The sequence below is a fragment of the Mirounga angustirostris genome, unplaced genomic scaffold (assembly GCF_029215605.1).
Source record: "Mirounga angustirostris isolate CCGP_5_RB_7025 unplaced genomic scaffold, mMirAng1.0.hap1 SCAF_13, whole genome shotgun sequence".
In the NCBI taxonomy this organism is placed as follows: domain Eukaryota; kingdom Metazoa; phylum Chordata; class Mammalia; order Carnivora; family Phocidae; genus Mirounga; species Mirounga angustirostris.
Window position 1 is genome coordinate 53,857,444 of NW_026991721.1, and position 19,080 is coordinate 53,876,523.

A 19,080-nucleotide genomic window follows, 5' to 3' on the forward strand; every position below is an offset into this window, starting at 1 on the left:
AATTTACCCAAAGCTTCAGCTAAAAATAAATGAAGCATTACGTTGCCTAATCTTTAACAGCTAACTGAGGATTGGGGGTTCAGGATATAACTTAGAGGTCAGTCAATAAACGTATTTATGGAGGAATCCATTCATTAAGAAACATTTGCTGAGCACCTTCTATGTGCCAAGCACAAATGGCAACCAGGAGGAATAAGAGCATTTAAATCACTAACTCTATTCAGCAAATATCACAACAGCTTAAGAATCACCAACTCCTAAGCAGGGAAAAAAACCAACAAATTTTGCTCATCCATGGTTCTTCAGAAACAGCAAGCAGGGAGGTAATAATGTGCCATCTCCAGCATATTCTCTGAAGGTTGTTGACTCCTGTGGTGCTCAATGCCCATTAATCTGAACCAGTCACAATGATTTAGCAGAAAACAAAGAAGGAAGAGTCCTTTCCAAAAGAAAAGGAAAAATGAATGGCAGTTTATCAAACCTATATTAAGCTATAAAAGAAAGAAAAGAATCCTTGCCAGAAAGATCATAACATCAAAGAATATCCTTAAAAGGAAACATAAATCAACATTTATCCAACAACTCCCAAGAAGTACACTGGGAGCTAGAGGGACATAAAGATATTCAAGCAGTCTCCTGACCTCCAAAAGCTGTCATCTACTTTGGGAGAGGAAACCGTTCATGAACAATCACAATGGACACAAATGCTGCAAGTGGGATCCCCAGGAAACAACTACAGGACAAACTGTAACCTGAAAGGACCTTGGAAGTCTTCTGTCCAAATCTCTCCCTTGTCTGAAATCCATTCTACAATATTTTTATAAAACATTTATTCAACCTAAGTACACCAGGGATGAAGATATCAAAACCTCACAGACATTTCAGAAGCAACAGAGGATAGGAGCCAAAAAGAGTTGAAGAGTTAACATTCAAAGAGATGGTGTTTAGAAATAGGAACTTGAAAGTCAAGTGAATAGCAAGTAAATACAATACAATAAGGTAGGACAACACTAAAATAGCACTATTAGCACAGGATCCACTATGATACAAATCCAGAGAAAAACCAATGGGATGGTGTAAAACCATTCCCAACTAGACTTTTGACTATCAAAAGGGGGGTAGAATAAATCAAGGTGAAATTCTATTCTATCTGCCCCTGCAACCACCCACTCTTCCCCAGCTCTCCATCATCTGTAGGACACTTTTATTTTCACCTGAGCCAGGGGAGGAAGAAAAACTAATATTGACTCATTAGCTACTATGTGTCAGGTATGGTGCTAGTCATTTAATATATGTAGAACAAGAGCTGTACTGATGATTGGAGCTCCTCAGAAACAGGCTTAAGGAAACTGTCTGGCCTAGGATCCAAACTTATTATTCTATTTTAGAGACAATTAGAAGGCAGCTTGATAAAGAGGAAAGAGTAGCAGAGACCTGAAGACAGAGGTCTGAACTTTGGATCTGGTTCTACAGTTATGTGACTGCAAAAGTTGTTGGGCCTCTCTGGATGTCAGTTCCTTAAGACCTACCTCATCTCCTTACACATTGTTCTAAGGATCAAAATGGAACACATATGTAAAAGGATTCTGTAAACATAACACATCACTGATATCCATTTATTCATCTAACAAGTATTTACTGAGTATCTATACTATTCTAGACTCTAGGCAAGGTCCCTGCTTTCATGGAACTTATGTTCTAGTAGGTGGGAGACAGGTAATCAACACAAACAAATGAATGAACAAGAGTTTCCAAGAGTGATGAATGCTCTAAAGAAAATAAAACAGGTGACGTAAAAAAAAGTGACCAGGAGAAAGGGAACCACTTTCAATGGAATAGTCATAGAAGACCTAACCAAAGTTCTATAACTGAGACCTCAGAGACATCTTCAGCCAAACAAAGAGCTGGGGAAACAACTGTTCTAGACATAAGAAAGAAGACAGGCTCGGCATGTTTGAAGCACTGAAAAAATGAGGTATGCCTGGAGCACAATGAGTAAGGAAAAGTACTAAGAAATGAGGTTGAAAAAGTGGACAGAGGCCAAATCCAGTATAGTCTTGACCACTAAAAGTATATAATTCCCATAAAGTCCTTTTTTATCAACATGGCCCAATAAACTGAGCCATTTATGCAAATATCTCATGTGTACATTATCAAAAGTAGGACGCTTCCAACTTTCTACCTTAGCAATGCCACCACTAAAAAATAAGTGGGAGGGGGCGCCTGGGTGGCTCAGTCGTTAAGCGTCTGCCTTCAGCTCAGGTCATGATCCCAGGGTCCTGGGATCGAGCCCCGCATCGGGCTCTCTGCTCCGCAGGAAGCCTGCTTCTCCCTCTCCCATTCCCCCTGCTTGTATTCCCTCTCTCACTGTGTCTCTCTCTGTCAAATAAATAAATAAAATCTTTAAAAAAAAATAAAATAAAATAAGTGGGAGGATCCTATGCAATGGCGCTAGACATATAATTCTTAAGAACCTTATCTAAACAAAGTCATCATTTATGTTTGGTAAATCAAATAGAAAAAAAAACCCCTGTGAATAAAACTAACAGAATTACAGAATATGAATAGAAAAAAACACTGAAGTTTTTAACAGAAGAAATATCAGTTCATTCAGCAAATATTTATCAAGCACCTGCTATGTGCCAGGCATGTTCTAAGCATGAGAGATACATCAATGAATAAATCAATGAAAATTTAAGCAATAACTAAACAGAAGATTTAACTGTAGAAGTATCATAATAAATACCAGAACTGAACTTGAACTTATGTCTCAGCATTTTCTGAAACAGGAGTTATAGACCTTAGTCAAGTGTACCTGTCAGAAAGCAAACTTACCAAGGAATTCTTAATCACTTCACTTCTATAAAATTCTGGAAAAGAAGGAAAAAAAAACAGTAAGTGATATGAAAGAAAATAAGCTCATTAACTCTTTTTTTTTTTTTTAAGATTTTATTTATTTGACACAGAGAGAGCGACAGCAAGAGAGGGAACACAAGCAGGGGGAGTGGAAGAGGGAGAAGCAGGCTTCCCACTGAACAGGGAGCCCAGTGCGGGGCTCGATCCCAGGACCCTGGGATCATGACCTGAGCCGAAGGCAGACGCTTAACGACTGAGCCACCCAGGCACCCCTAAGCTCATTAACTCTTAATCTTGTAAATTTTTTAATATATGTTCCAGTATAACATTTAAAACATTTTCAAGGGATCTATTTTCTCTGTATCTTTATCTGCAAAAAAAAATTAAAATTAAAATTAAATAAAGGGGTCTTAAAGGAAAAATGTTAATAAAGAAAGGTCAAAACCTGTTAAGATTTAATTTAGTAAATTTTACCCCAGATTCAAATTTGAGACCTTAAAAATTTAGACTTTCTTCTCTCCTGCCTTACTGCCACTCTATAAAAACTGATTTTCATATGCTCTGTTTTTCTCAAACATCTTTAATGATTGATTATCCACTGTGGAATGGACACTGACCTAGCAACCACATAACCTAAGTTCTAGTTCTACTGTCTTTAGCATGCTGTCTCTTTCATTTCCTTGGGCCCATTTTTCTTCATTAGACAACTTAAAGAATTAGACTAAGTAAGCAAAGGTCCTCTGTAAGCATTAAAATTTCATGATTCTACAGACCTTCATGTATACTGTAAATGTTACAAACCTAAAGACACAATCAAAAGAGAGAGGCACACAAACACTGCCTCTGCTGACCGTGCTGAAGTCACCATCATGACGCTCTGTCTCTGCAGAGTCCACACGGACCCTTGTATCCTTGTGTTGCTATAAGACAAATTTCCCAGGTGTGATACATGGACCACCGGTAATTGACATGAGGTTAAGCGATACATGGACACACTTTATTTTCTTCTTATATATTTAAATTTATGTCTCATATATTCCTCAACCCCTAAGTGTAAGCTCTGAAAAGACAGAAGCATTTGTTTTATCCAACTGCTGCATCCTCAGCACATAAAACCATTCCTGGCACAGAATAGACACTCAATAAATACTTTTTAATTGAATGAACTATTTTACTTAGACATAGGTTTAAAAATAATGAATTTAAGGGGTGCCTGGGTGGCTTAGTCAGTTGAGCATTCGACTCTTAATTGCGGCTCAGGTCATGATCTCAGGGTCATGAGATGGAGCCCCGAGTTGGGCTCTGTGCTCAGCAGGGAGTCTGCTTGAGATTCTTTCCCTCTGCCCCTCCCCTTCCACGCACAGGTGCACACATGCACAGTTTCTCTCTCAAATAAATAAATCTTTAAAAAATTTTAAAAATAATGAACTTAAAAATATATATTAAGTATATAATGGTATAGATGAAACTCAAATGTAGTAAAACATATCAAAGTCTACTAACAACTGAAGCTAAGGAATAGTCAGGCAATAAATGAAAAGTAGGCCTAAACATCAAACTCTTACGGGAAAGCTCTTTAGGTTAAAGCACTTCTGGATAAACATACTATCTATATTACTCTTTGTCTTTCCTAAAAAAAAAAAGATATGGATAATTATTTTGTGGAGAGATAGTCACTATGTATTAAGTTAAAAAAAGGTTCTAAGAATTTACAACAGGATCCAAATTTTTCTAATTATGTTAATAATGTTTAGGTGATAAGGTGATAGGAGTAGGCTACTAACTATTATTTTCTGCTTGTAAAAAGTAGTTCCTACTTTTCTATTTTGAACAATTATTTGATAGGAGTAGGCTATTAACTATTATTTTCTGCTTGTAAAAAGTAGTTCCTACTTTTCTATTTTGAACAATTATTTGAAATAAAAAAAGGGATAATTCTAATTGTTTTTAAAAGGACCCTCTGATGAACATTTAGGTTACTGGTAATTTTTAGGTATTTCAAGTAATGTTATAAATAAACAATCATTTAGAGATATATATCGTAGGCACTGGGACCTATAAGATAAACATTTAGAAGTAAAATGCAAGATAAAAGGAAAAACACAGTTTGAATTTGGCAGATACTGCCATATTGTTCTATGAAAGTGTTGTATCAATTTACAATCCCACTTACGAAAATACCTGTTTTCCCAACACTGGCAACCCTAAGTATTATTCTTTTCATTTTTTTCCAAATGATTAACCAATTATTCCAACCATAAATTAACTATAAAAATGTTTGTGTGTAGGTGTGTGGGGGTGTGTGTGTGTGCCCGCGTACGCATGTGTGTATTCTAATTTATATGTTTATTTTTAGGGGAAAAAAAAACCTAGAAGAAAAAAATTGTTTTTTATTTCAAAGTACTTTCACTTTATACAAAAAAAAATTTTGTACTGTTTGAATTTTTTGCAAGCATGTATTACTTTAAAATCAGTGGAAAAAAACAGATACTCCTCTTTTCTTTAGAAAGAGAGAATTCCTCAGTTTAATCTGCAAAGTGTCTAAATTAAACAGTTCCCAAAATATGTATCTTCAGCTCTAAGAGATGACAAGTATCATTATTTCTTCCAAAACTTTGCTGACCGAATGTACGTATAAATAAAACTAAACAATCTGCTTTCTCCACTAGACCTTCAAAAGAGACCTGCTAATTTAAATGGAAAGAGGTCCATAAAAAAGCCATACAAGAAATCATGGAGTCTGAGGTAATTGCAAACATGCTAAACATAGGCCTACACTGTCCACCATTCTGTTACATCTAAAATATTGTCAAAATTAGGGGCGCCTGGGTGGCTCAGTCGTTAAGCATCTGCCTTCGGCTCAGGTCATGATCTCAGGGTCCTGGGATCAAGCCCCGCATGCTTCTCCCTCTCCCACTCCCCCTGCTTGTGTTCCCTCTCTCGCTGTGTCTCTCTCAGTCAAATAAATAAATAAAATCTTTAAAAAAATAATAAATAAATAAATAAAATATTGTCAAAATTAGCAGCATGATACAAAACATAATAGTGAATGTAGGAGAATTTAGAGTCAAAAAATAGTTCCAGTCCCCAATCTACCTATGATCTTCACCCTGGACAAGCCAGTTAACCTTTTGGGTCACACAGTTTACCTTTCAAAGGATAATGACAAATGGAAAATAACAGGGTTATTATGAGGCTCAAATGAAATAGTGAATTAAAAACACTTTATAAATTGTAATTTTCAATAGGGCGCCTGGGTGGCTCAGTCGGTTAAGCGACTGCCTTCGGCTCAGGTCATGATCCTGGAGTCCCTGGATCGAGTCCCGCATCGGGCTCCCTGCTCGGCGGGGAGTCTGCTTCTCCCTCTGACCCTCCCCCCTCTCATGTGCTTGCTCTGTCTCATTCTCTCTCTCTCAAATAAATAAATAAAATCTTTAAAAAAAAATTGTAATTTTCATTAACACAGTTCTATTAATTTTTATTCAATTTAAGCAAAACTATTTGACAAGTAAATTTTTAAAAAGATACCACCCAAGACCTATTTCTACATGAAAGGGCCCATTAGATACAAATGCTTCTCTATCCATACTAAGTAAGACCTAGAAAAACAAAGCAATCAGAGATTGCAGAGCATGGTTTCAGTGGCATGTTTTGGCTGTTACGCAGCATTCCATTCATTTAACAAATGCTTTTTTAGTACCTCAACCTCACTCATAAAAGAAGAAATACAAACTTAAACTATACTATAAAACTATTTTTCACCTATCAGATTGGCAAAAATTCAAAAGTTTGATTGCACAGTCTGTTGGTGAGCCTCTGGGAGAAAAGGCACTCATACCTAGCAAGTGGGAATATAAATAAAGACAATTTTGCAATATCTACCAAAATCAGAAGTACACATCCTTTGTACTTCCACTTCTTGGAAATTTACCCCATAGCTATATTAGCACTCATACAAAATAATGTACTTATGAAGTTATTCAAAGCAGTATTGTGTGCATAACAAGACTAGAATAACCTAAATGCCTACCAAGAGAAGCCAGTTAAATAAACCATGGCACAACTATTTAATGCAAAACTATGCAGAAAAAAAATTAGGGAAGCTGTCTATGGAAAAACATCTAAGACATTTTAGGTGAAAAATGCAAGGCACAGAAATATATATAGTTTGGTACTATTTTTACTTGTATTTGCATAAAGAATTCAGAAAAGATAAACAAGAACAGTGGTTATTAGGGTGAGGTAAAAAACTAGGGAGATGGGACAGGTGAAAGATTTTAAACCTTTATATATATTTTGAACCATGACTGCATTAGCTATTCAAAAAATTAAATGAAAAATATGAGGACTTAATAATGTGCCAAGCATTGTTCCAAGTGCAGTGAACAAAACCTAAAATTTTCTGGATTATATGGAGTTAATCCTCTGATGTATTCAAAATAACTGGTTGGCATTCCAGGCACTCACATTTCATGGGTGAAAAAATTACTATGACTGAAGAACAAACTTGATTTTATAAATATTTCAAGTTTAAGAGGAAACCACGATTAGAACCTACTCTTCATCCATTAACACAAGGCTTTGTTCTCTGGGGGTGTGATAACTTTGATCTGAACTACCTAACAAAGTAGGCAATGTCCTAAGAGCACTAAAAGATGTCAAAAGTCAAAAAAAAATCTCACACATAATTTCTTAGGATCTGCTGTGAATTCAGCCAAAATAAAAGAGTAACTTAGAGATCAGTATTTCAAATATTCTCCCAATTTAAAAACAAAAAACAAAACAAAACAAAAACTTTCTTTTAAAACTAAGAAATAGGGGCGCCTGGGTGGTTCAGTCAGTTAAGCGTCTGCCTTTGGCTCAGGTCATGATCTCCAGGTCCTGGGATGGAGGCCCGCGCATCAGGCTCCCTGCTCGGAGGAGAATCTGCTTCTCCCTCTCTCTCCCTTTGCCCCTCCCCACAGCTCATATTCTCTCTCTCTCTCAAATAAATAAATCTTTAAAAATAAGACTAAACAGGTGGTACAGGTGGTTTTGTGAGGAGAGCCAACTGGCCCTCTACTGTGGTCATCCTACACCAAGAGCCACCTAATGATCATGAAATGAATATTCGTGTTTGTCATCACAGGTCCAACAAGAGAAGGTGGATTAACTAGGCTTATTAAGGAAACAGCTTCCTGGCTCCTCCTATGGTAGTTAAAAGTTATAAAGCCCAACACGTGGGCCCACAAGAAGACCATAAACAGACTCCATTCAACCATGAGATTTTGGAGTAGGAGCAAGTCTCAGAAATCATCAATTCTAGAGATAAATTCACCAAAGCTCCCAGGAGGAACGAAATGCCCTAGCCCCCGGGCTTGCCAGTTAGTGACAGACTCAACACCATTCACAGAGACTGTACTTCCCTGTGGTACACCAGCTATTCCCTTACTGTATCAATGACCATTTCACTGCGAGAACTTTAAGAAGCAGTCTATAACTTCTAAACTCAAGGTGTAGTCTGAGCTAGAAGACAAAAAATAAGCCAAAAAAGTCACTTTGTTTCCATCATATCTCTTAGACAACTTTTTATAAGATGGTCATCAACCAGTCCCATGATTACTCTCTTCTTTGTTAACATTACAAATTACCAAATACCTAAAATGTGCTGCCAAGTACTGTGTTAATTATTATTATCAAAGATAACACTGGAGCAACAACAGAGAAGTTTTATGAAGATAATCAAGGGCTGATTATACAGAAAACTATCAAAAATTTTAAAACACTCGGGGCGCCTGGGTGGCTCAGTCAGTTAAGCACCCAGCTCTTAGTTTCAGCTTAGATCATGGTCTCGGGGTCATGGGATGGAGCCCCCCATGGGGCTCTGCACTCAGCAAGAAGTCTGCTTCTCTCCCTCTCTCTTACCCTCTGTCCCTCTCCCACTATTAAGATGGATAAATAAATCTTAAAAAAAAAATTTTAAACACTCTGGCATGAGTCACATGTCTGGCTCAGTCAGTAGAGCATGTGACTCTTGAGCTTGGGGTTGTAGGTTCAAGCCTCACACTGGGTGCAGTGATTACTTTAAAAAAAAAAAGTTTTTAATCTAAAAAAATAAAATAAAACACTCCAGCATTGTCATATATTGCTAGTGATAAAATCTATTAGTGAGCAGTACATCAAATGTATTAAGGTCTGCAAAAATGCTTATACCTTAAGACAACAATGACCAAACCGTTTCATTTTCCTTCTGCACACATAGGAAGACAACATATCCCGGTCCCCTTTCCATCTAAAAGGGATGACACTACTGATTTATGGCCAATGGAATGTTATAGAATTGATATAGGCCATTTCCGTTAAAAAAAAAATCTCCCTCAAATAATCCTTCTCTCTTGCCAAAAGTCATATATTGACAATAGCCGCATTCCAAAATAGAAGAAGCCGGGATACCTGAGTCACTGCTTAGAGGACAGCTGCCAAGGCTATGCCTGATAAAGAACACCTGCACTGGACTTAGTGTAAGAAATTTATTATGTTAACGCCACTGAGATTTGCAGTATTTGTTATAGTAGCTAGCATTAATCATTCAGATTAATATAGTGTTTTAAGAATATGCAATGGTTACAATGAAAAATAAGAATGAAATAAAATTATACGAAAATTCAGAATTCAGTCCTTCTTTTCATCCTTAAAAATTATTTTAATGCTATTTACATTATGGTGGGGGCTCTACCCTATATAATTCCTGATTGAATCTTTTAATGAGCATATACTGGTATTGAAATTAAAAAAACAAAAAAGGTGTTAAATGACTACTGCTTTAATAATGGTCTTTAAAAGCAATTAAAACCAGGGGTGCCTGGGTGGCTCAGTGGTTAAGCATTTGCCTTCAGCTCAGGTCATGATCGCAGCGTCCTGGGATCAAGCCCCACGTTGTTGGGCTCCCCGCACATCAGGGAGTCTGCTTATCCCTTTCCCTATACCCCTCCTCCGTTCATGCTTTCTCTTCCTCTCTCAAATAAATAAAATCTTCTTAAAAAAAAAAAAAAGTAATTAAAACCAAAAAAGGTAAAATGTCATTTGAATTTTTCATCTTTGCCACAGGACAAAATTCAAATAAGCCCTTAGTACCTCTAATTAAAATACTACTTTTTGTTTATATAAATAGATCTTCAATCACATTTTACCAAGTGTTATCACTTTATCTCAGTTGTTCCTCATAGAAATCTGTCTTGCCAACTTCATAAGGCATCATTATCTCCTCTTTACAAATGGGAAAAGTGAGGTTCAAAAAGCCATGATCTTTGTCCAGTGTCACACAGCTAGCCCTACTATCTATTTTCAAACCTAATTCAGTATTCCTGCCATATACCCTGTTTGTTCCCTTGTACCACCCACCTCAGGTCAACTGATTATATCCAAGTGCCTTTCATCCAATATGTATTCAAAAGATGCTTGTGATTTTGAATCAAATATTTATTTGGTCTACTGTCAGAATTGCCATTTATGGAATAATCCACAGTACATGTGCAAATGAATTCAAGGAAACCATGCCATTCTTCTAAAAGTAACCCCACATATACACAAGGAATTACAGATATGAGAAGACATAAACCGGTTCCAATTTTACCATAATATTTTAAAAAATTAATTATGTTTTAAAGAAAATAAAATTAGTATGTATACTGGACTCATATCTATTTTAATGATAGCTACTGGAATAAAAACATTAATAGCAAACATTCATAAATAAATGATAAATCTACTAATTTAAGAACTATCCAAAACCCATGTTTCTTTTATATATGATATATATAACAACTGTTCATGCAATATTTTCAGACAGCATGACAGTTTAGCTTTCCAATAAGTAATAATAGCAAATCAAGAGGCACTGATACTCATGTTACAAAAGGATAAAAATGAGATGTAACAATATGTGGGCAAGTCCACAGATTCCCTTACCTTTATATATCTTTTCAGTATTACACAAGTGAAGCGTGAAGTAAGTATCAAGGAGGTGATGGCCACTTCTATTAACAATGTTCCGGGCAGCAATGTTCCGAAGGTGTCTAAGACGTCGCTAAAAAATAACAACAAAAAAGAGGGACACATTCAGCTTTTCCTCCTATAAAATCTTCTGAAAGTTATGATCCAAAAATGAAACATAGGAAGTTGTCCCAGTTATCGATTTGTTGAGCCAGTAACCTTAACCCAGTCTCATATTTATGCCTCAGCATCCCCTCTGTCAAATAGGAATTATATCTGCCCAATCTCATTTACAAGGTTATTGTGAGCATGAAATGACAACAGATATGAAGTATTGTCGAAGAGCATAAATATTATGTAAGTACTATATACCTGTACAATAGCATTAGTATTTCCTGGAATATAAGTAGTAATTTGCTTTCTTCCCTTCAGAAGACTACTAGTAGACACGCAAGTCTATCTCATACCTACAAACAAGCAGTTTTTACATACATACACCCCTGTTGCTAGTATACTCAAGATGCCAGATCATCTGTACAACCAGGAAAAGATGCCAAGCCAAAACATAACTCACTGGGCACTCCAGCCAGCCAATAACCCAACTGTTGTGAGCTTAAATTAAATCTTCACCTGACCAGCAGCCAACCAATCTCTCTTTCCTTTCTTTTTTTTTTTTTTTTAAGATTTTACTTATTTATTTGACAGAGAGAGAGACAGCGAGAGCAGGAACACAAGCAGGGGGAGTGCGAGAGGGAGAAGCAGGCTTCCCGCTGGTCCCAGGACCCTGGGATCACGACCTGAGCCAAAGGCAGACGCTTAACGACAGAGCCACCCAGGCGCCCCCCAATCTCTTCTTTCCTGATCAGGCCTTCTTCCCAACAATTTCTTCAACTAAGATGCACAAATCATTTGGAGTCCCAATTGTTGAAAAGGCAAATGCTCCCTAAGCAACAGGAGAAATCAACAAAAATACAAGATAACAAATAGCCTAATAAAAGCATATCAAAAGAGAAGATGTTGGCAATGCTCAAGTCTCGGCACATCAGATTCATTCCTAAAGGCTAATTCCTTGTGTCAGATAATTATTTTCAGACTTAAAAATAGAAATCAAGTGCTCAGTTTTAAAATATGCTTAAAGCTCTCCCTTCAGGCTGAAAGACAGCCCAATCTACTGAGGTAAATCCATCTTCAATTACATATGCAGTCAGCTGGAAAAGTACAGTTCTTTTTTTCCATGTGCACAGCAACCTAATCCTTTCTCCCAATCTAGAAATTAAGATTCTTTGAGAGAGGTTATTGTCTAATAAATTTGTTCAATACTCTAAGTATGAAAAGGCCCAAATATATTTACAAAAAGTTCCTCAGGCTGGGGCGCCTGGGTGGCTCAGTGGGTTAAGCGTCTGCCTTTGGCTCAGGTCATGATCTCAGGGTCCTGGGATGGAGCCCTGCATGGGGCTCCCTGCTCAGTGGAGAGTCCACTTCTCCATCGCCCTCTGCCCCTCCCCCCACTCATGCTCACACGCTCTCTCTCTCTCTCTCTCTCTCAAATAAATAAAATCTTTTAAAAAATAAAAAGTTCTTAGGGCTTATTCTAAAAGACTCATTTTTACACAATCTGCCAATGGTTTCCATTTCATACCCTGGATTACAGCAACTATCTCTTCCTCCTATATATTTTTCATTAGCCCTCTCAATCAAGATTTTAAATTAACAGGAAGCACTAACCACATCTATTTTGCTATAAGATTCCAATCTTGGTTCTCTGTTCAAAAACCTGAAAATATTACCCAAAGCCTCTAGAATAAAGTACAAACTTGCCCTATTGCTTTCAAAGCCCTGTACAATCTGACCTCTCCACATCCTATCTTTACTTCTCACTAGATCTTCTACATACCCAACCCCTCAGTCACACATGAATGCTTAAGGTTCCATGAAAAAGGTCATGCACGTTCCTAGCCCTAGGCCTTTGCTAATGCTAGCCCCTCAACCTAGAATACCATTCTCTCTTTTTTTTTTAAGATTTTATTTATTTTGAAAGAGAATGAGAGTGAGAGAGCATGAGCAGAGGGGAGGGGCATAGGGAGAGGGAGAAGCAGACACCCCTCTGAGCAGGGAGCCCTATGCGGAATTTGATCCCAGGACTCTGGGATCATGTCCTGAGCCTAAGGCAGACACTTAATCTACTGAGCCACCCAGGCCCTAGAATACCATTCTCTTAAAGGAGATCCTATTTCTACTTCAAAGTTTAGGAGAGAAGACTTCTCCTTCCTTTGTCTTAACTGAAATTAATTGCTCCTTTATTTAAACAAGTAAGAACTTTGTTTCTATCTCTCCTATAGCACTTATTTCATTTAACCTAGTCTTATTAGTTGATTAGTTATCTTCCCTATTAATCTAGGAGGAAATGACTTGATAACAGAGACCATTACCATCACTACACTGTCAGCACTTATTATATGCTTAACATGTGCCATGCTCTGTACTAAACACTTCATACATATGATCTTATTTAATCCTCTTAAGAACCCTATGATGTGAGGTTTTACTCATTATCATTATTCATCTCTTTATCCAAACATTCCTACGTAACCAAATATAAAATAGTAAATAATAAATGGGCAGTATATCTCAAAAGAAGGAAGGAAAGAAAGCAGAAGGAAAGCAAGGGGTTATACCTATATATGTGGATATATATCATACACTTACATCATACACACACACACACACACACATACATATATAATTGATAGAGTTTGGTCTTTATACTCCCCTATTGCCACAGAGGGCAGAGTAAGCAATGATATATCCTTCAATACAATAATTTTATGACAAATATAATAATAATGGAACAGACTGCTTTACGAAGCAATGTGCAAAGCTTGGCCAGAGATGCAATCTATAATCGATGCATAGATATTACTGAAGAGATCTTTCCACTATCTAGGAAGTTAGCACAACCAGCTCCAAGACACCTTCTGACTCCAACCTCTACAATTCTAAAATCAGCAGTGGAGTCTACAAACATTAATCCAGGTGGATTACCAATATATCACTATTGTTCCCATGCTCCTTCCACTAAGGTGGGTACAACAGAACTGACCACATCAGGACATTTTATAAGAAGGTTTACAAAAAACAAAACAAAACAAACAAACAAACAAACAAAAAACCATACACACAAACAAAAAACAAAAACCTCCTCCACAAATTAACCAACTATACTTAAAGCACTGACTTTGGATTGTACAACTTTTTGCCTTTTCCCCTATTTTATTTATTTCAAAAGCATTAGGGTAAGTATTCTCATTACACCATGATTAATTAAAATCCAAGATGCTCCCAGGAGCTAGAAGGGACAAAGAAAATCAACTCTTTACAGGTAAATTATTGATGTAATCTTGGTGAAAGGCAGTAAATGTACACACGACCCTCTTGTGCCCTTTGTCTTGGCTTGCTCTTTAATAACATTCATTCTAATTTTATCATAAAACTTTTTATTTTTAAAAAATGCTCAACTGTAATAAAATGGAGTTTACTTCATAATAATGTACCAATGCTACTTTTTAGTTTTGACACATGAAAACTGGTAATGTAAGATGATATTAGGGGAAACTGAATAAAGGAAATTCTCTGAACATTTTTGCAAATTTTCTGTAAATTTTAAATTATTCCAAAATAAAGTTTATTTTTTTTAAAGTTATTCCCTTTTTCAGAGTTAGGAGGTATGTAAGCAGGACAAAAAGAGTGCCAATAAAACACTATTTCACAAGCACTACTTTATTAATAAAACTCTTCTTCATTTCCACCATTCACTTCCTTCCTTTAGACTCCCACTTCCTCTCTTCCTCTCCTTCCCCTAAGATTTAATGCAATTATAAAGAAATACTGGAAGGTTAAGTCAGAAACTCATAAAAAATGATTAAGTATGGGGGTGAGAACAAGCCGGAGGGAATACAGATAAAAGTAAGACTTCCCTGCTACTTGCTTACATAGTTTTGACTTCTGTACCATATAAATGTCTTACATACTCAAAAAGTAAAGTTAAATAAGAAAAAGTTTAAATCAACTAAACCTAGTCCAAAATATAACAGCAATACCAAAAATTACCACCAGTTTTAAGACATATCATCTACCTTCACCCAATTACCCTATGATCCAAGAAGTACTGAAGAAACCAGAGCAACCTAAAGGATCCTCTCTTGTTCTCAGTTCCCCCCAGAAGATCTATACTTGAAAAACAATATGTAATTTTACCTAACATGGAAATACAGTTAGTTCCAGATTTTGTCTATCTTCCCCAACAAGAATATAAATCCTGTGAGGAAGAGATTTTATTTCCTTTTTAAAGATTTTATTTATTTGTCAAAGAGAGCATGCACGCACAAGCAGGGGCAGCGGCAGGCAGAGGGAGAAGCAGGCTCCCACTGAGCAGGGAGCCCGATGCGGGCTCAATCCCAGGAGCCGGGGATCATGACCTGAGCCGAAGGCAGACGCTTAACCAACTGAGCCATCCAGGCATCCCAGAGATTTTATTTTATTTATAGTTGTATCTCCAGCATCTAGCTGAGTACCTAGCAAATAGCAGGCACACAATAAATGTTTTTTGAATGAATTAATAAATCTCCAGTGAATTAACCCAGGCAAGAATGTCTTGGTATGGGACACCTGGGTGGCTCAGTCAGTTAAGCGTCTATCTTCAGTTCAGGTCATGATCCCAGGGTCCTGGGATCAAGTCCCGCATTGGGCTCCCTGCTCAGCGGCGAGACGGCTTCTCCCTCTCCTGTCTGCCGCTCCCCGTTTGTGCTCTCTCTCTCTGACAAATAAATAAAATCTTTAAAAGGAAAAAAAAAAAAAAAGAATGTCTTGGTATGACACAGGCCTTGCAATAGTCCTGAGTGGCATGGAAACCTCAGTGGATTCTGACACCCACCCACCAGACAGTGAGAGAATACAGACTTAAGAAATGAAAGTGGAGTAAAGCCTCAGCAGTGATTCTGCTACAGTAAATCCTAAGAACTCACCTACTTTCAATTGCTCTAGAGTTTACAACCTAGTGGTAATTCATGGCCTGGTGGCACCAACTAGCATAAATACACCGCTTTTGACCTTGTCTAAACAGAATTAAATATAAGACTACCTCTTCTGGACACCTGGGTGGCTCAGTCACTAAGCGTCTGCCTTCAGCTCAGGTCATGATCTCAGGGTCCTGGCACTGAGTCCCACATTGGGCTCTCTGCTCAGCAGGGAGCCTGCTTCTCCCTCTGCCTGCCACCCCCCTCCCCCACCCCGCTTGTGTGCTCTTTCTCTGACAAATAAATAAATAAACTCTTTAAAAAAAAAAAAAAAAAAGACTACCTCTTCAAATGGCCCACCTAAAGACAGCTGAAATCAAATATGTCTTATGATCTAAATTGGCTCAAGTTATCTCAGGAAAGTATGAATATTCTGAGTAATTAAAATTTCCACAAACTTTGGAATTATTCTTTAAGATAACATCCTATGTAGGGCACCTGGGTGGCTCAGTTGGTTAAGCAACTGCCTTCGGCTCAGGTCATGATCCTGGAGTCCCGGGATCCAGTCCCGCATCGGGCTCCCTGCTCGGCGGGGAGTCTGCTTCTCCCTCTGACCCTCCTCCCTCTCATGCTGTCTCTCATTCTCTCTGTCTCAAATAAATAAATAAAATCTTTAAAAAAAAAAGATAACATCCTATGTAGTTTTCTTTACCAGCAATCTCCTTAAACTTTCTCAAATGTACTATGCCTTTATGGTTATGAAATGCAATTTTTGTGCATCATTCTTCAGCAGTAGGTTTAGGCAGCAAAGTTGTACTCTAATAACACCCACCCCCAAAACTAAAGCTGAGCAGATTTTAATTTTTAAATTGGAATTAACATGGCTTAAAATCTTTGAAACACTATCTCTAAAACATCCTATATAGAAAATAAAAACATTCACTAACATATAAAACTAAAATCTCCTATTCAGCTTTGATTTGAAAGATTGATAGCTATAATTAGAGCACAACTCTGCAACCGAAATGTTGGTGGTGAGCAAAAAGACCAGCATGACCCTAGATTCCTAAACATTTTTACAAATCTTTCAAATATAAACTCTAAAACAAGACTTAAGTGGTATGCATTGTAGATCTGAAGCATCTGCTTTAGTAAAAAAATAATTACTCATTAGTAATGATTGAAACTGATGCCTCTAACTTGTTAATACTACTACTGTTGTTAGCCAACTGCTTCCAAACATAACAGTAGTCTAGGGGCACCAAGTGGTTCGGTCCGTTAAGCGTCTGCGTTTGGCTCAGGTCATGATCTCTGGGTCCTGGGATCGAGCCCGCATTGGGCCCCCTGCTCAGCGGGGAGTCCACTTCTCTGTCTCCCTTGGCCTGTCTCCCCCGACTTGTGTTCTCTCTTTCTAAAATAAATAAAATCTTAAAAAATAATAATAACAGTAGTCTAAAGAAAAGTTTTTTGTTTTTTATATTTTGGGTTTATTTTGTCCGGCAGCTATTTGACTAAAACAAAAAAACTCCTTTGCAGAATCACCCTCCCCTACTATCAATTTCTATGCTTCCTCTAAGAATTAACTCTACCTCCACCCCAAGGATGTTCAGCCATGATTCAGATCAGGTCAATCAGCACATTCCATCCCCCTGACCATAACATATAACTTAATTAGGACCACTGAAAGACTCAGAAATTATATTAAATTATTGAGAGTTCTTTTTTTTTTTTTCTTTCACACTGGCCCTGAACCTGAAAGGATACAGAGCTGAAGATGTTGGCAGCTGTCTTTCATCACAGTGAAACCAAAGAATGAAACCAACAAGGAGGAAAACAGAGTAAAGACATGTGAGATTCAGGTCCTGCCAACAATTTAAGTGTCTCTGGATCAAACCATACCTAAAATGAGAATTGCAATGACAACCAGCAGCTGAGTCCCCATAAAACTGTCAAAGATTACAACTAGGGAGATTTATATTGTGACTATTTATTTAGGATTTATCCCATAACAAGGTAGTAGATGAAGAGTAACATTTAGTAGCAGGGTACAAAGAAATGTTTCATTTTGTTAAACATCCCCATGTTTTAGAAAATGACCATTTCTCATAGGTCAATTCATTTTTGTTGATACAATTTTGAATCTCAATATGGGTGACAGCACAGCTTTAAAAACAATCAAATCACACCCCAGAACAAAAAGAAATCCACAGAAATTTTCAGTAGTGAAATACATCATTGGGATTCTATTCCTCCTGAGTTTTACCATTCCCTTGCAGGTATCTAAAATGTTCTGACTTCTGAGGCATAATAACGACCAAAGAGAACTAATGAATGTGTCTTTGATCTTGTTCCTCATCAGTGCTGTAGAGAGTGATTCAGGCAGGCTGATGGCCAACAGGAGGCTGCCATTCACCCCTCCTTCCCTATCCGTAACCCTTGCTTCAAAAACAAAAGTACTAAACCAAAGTTCTTAAATATAATCACTCCACAAATCCCACCATTGCCAAACTAAATAACCATCCCACACACACCTTTTATGACTTCTAAGACCATAGAAAGGTATCTTCAAAACAAATTTTGAGTCTAATTTGCTTAATCTACAAGAGCTATCATAAATCAATAATGTAATCAATAATCCATAGCCCAATAGAAAAGGGGGCAAAGGATATAAAAAGAAATGGAAATGGTCAATAAACACATGAGAAGATGTATAATCACACTCCTAATTAAAGATATGCACATCAAAACAATCATTCCACCTCGTGGCAGACTAGTTTCCAAACAATGGCTGTACCAACGCATCACCCTCCCCATGCTCTCTTACAATGTGGCCACTCCTCCATTACAAAATGGGGTCTATGTTCCCTCTCCCTTATATGTAGGCAGGCCTGTGACTACGGTGGAAATTAGACCACTCGACTTCTGAGGCTAACTCGTAAAATTATCTAGTTGTCTGAGAATGCTCTTTCTTAGACCCCAGCCACCCGAATGTGAGGACACCGAGCAGCCACATGAGAAGGACTTCGTGGTCGTTCTCCACAGCCAAGCGGGATCCCAGCTATAGCCAGACAGGTAAGCGGCCACGTCAGGCCCAGCCTTGGAGCCACCAGAAGTGGCATCAAATGAAGCAGAGACAAGTCGTTCCCACCACAGCCAAAGGAAACTGCACAACCATCAGCAAAATAAATGATGATGGTGTTTTTGCCACTAAATTTTTTTTCTTACTCAACAACAGAAAATG

General features: G+C 37.5%; 1 protein-coding gene across 3 annotated transcripts in view; it reads right to left on the reverse strand.

Moving 5' to 3' along the window:
• The window catches only part of UVRAG (UV radiation resistance associated), a 318,993-nt gene that overhangs the window by 274,521 nt on the left and 25,392 nt on the right, over nucleotides 1-19,080 (reverse strand). For 2 of the 3 annotated variants that reach the window (XM_064576912.1, XM_064576914.1), the window contains exons 2-3: nucleotides 10,804-10,921; nucleotides 2,836-2,870 (exon numbers count right to left, since the gene is read on the reverse strand). In XM_064576912.1, coding sequence (XP_064432982.1) covers nucleotides 2,836-2,870; nucleotides 10,804-10,921 — 153 coding nt within the window. The remainder of the gene's footprint in view (nucleotides 1-2,835; nucleotides 2,871-10,803; nucleotides 10,922-19,080) is intronic. The other variant, XM_064576913.1, reaches the window with a different exon arrangement.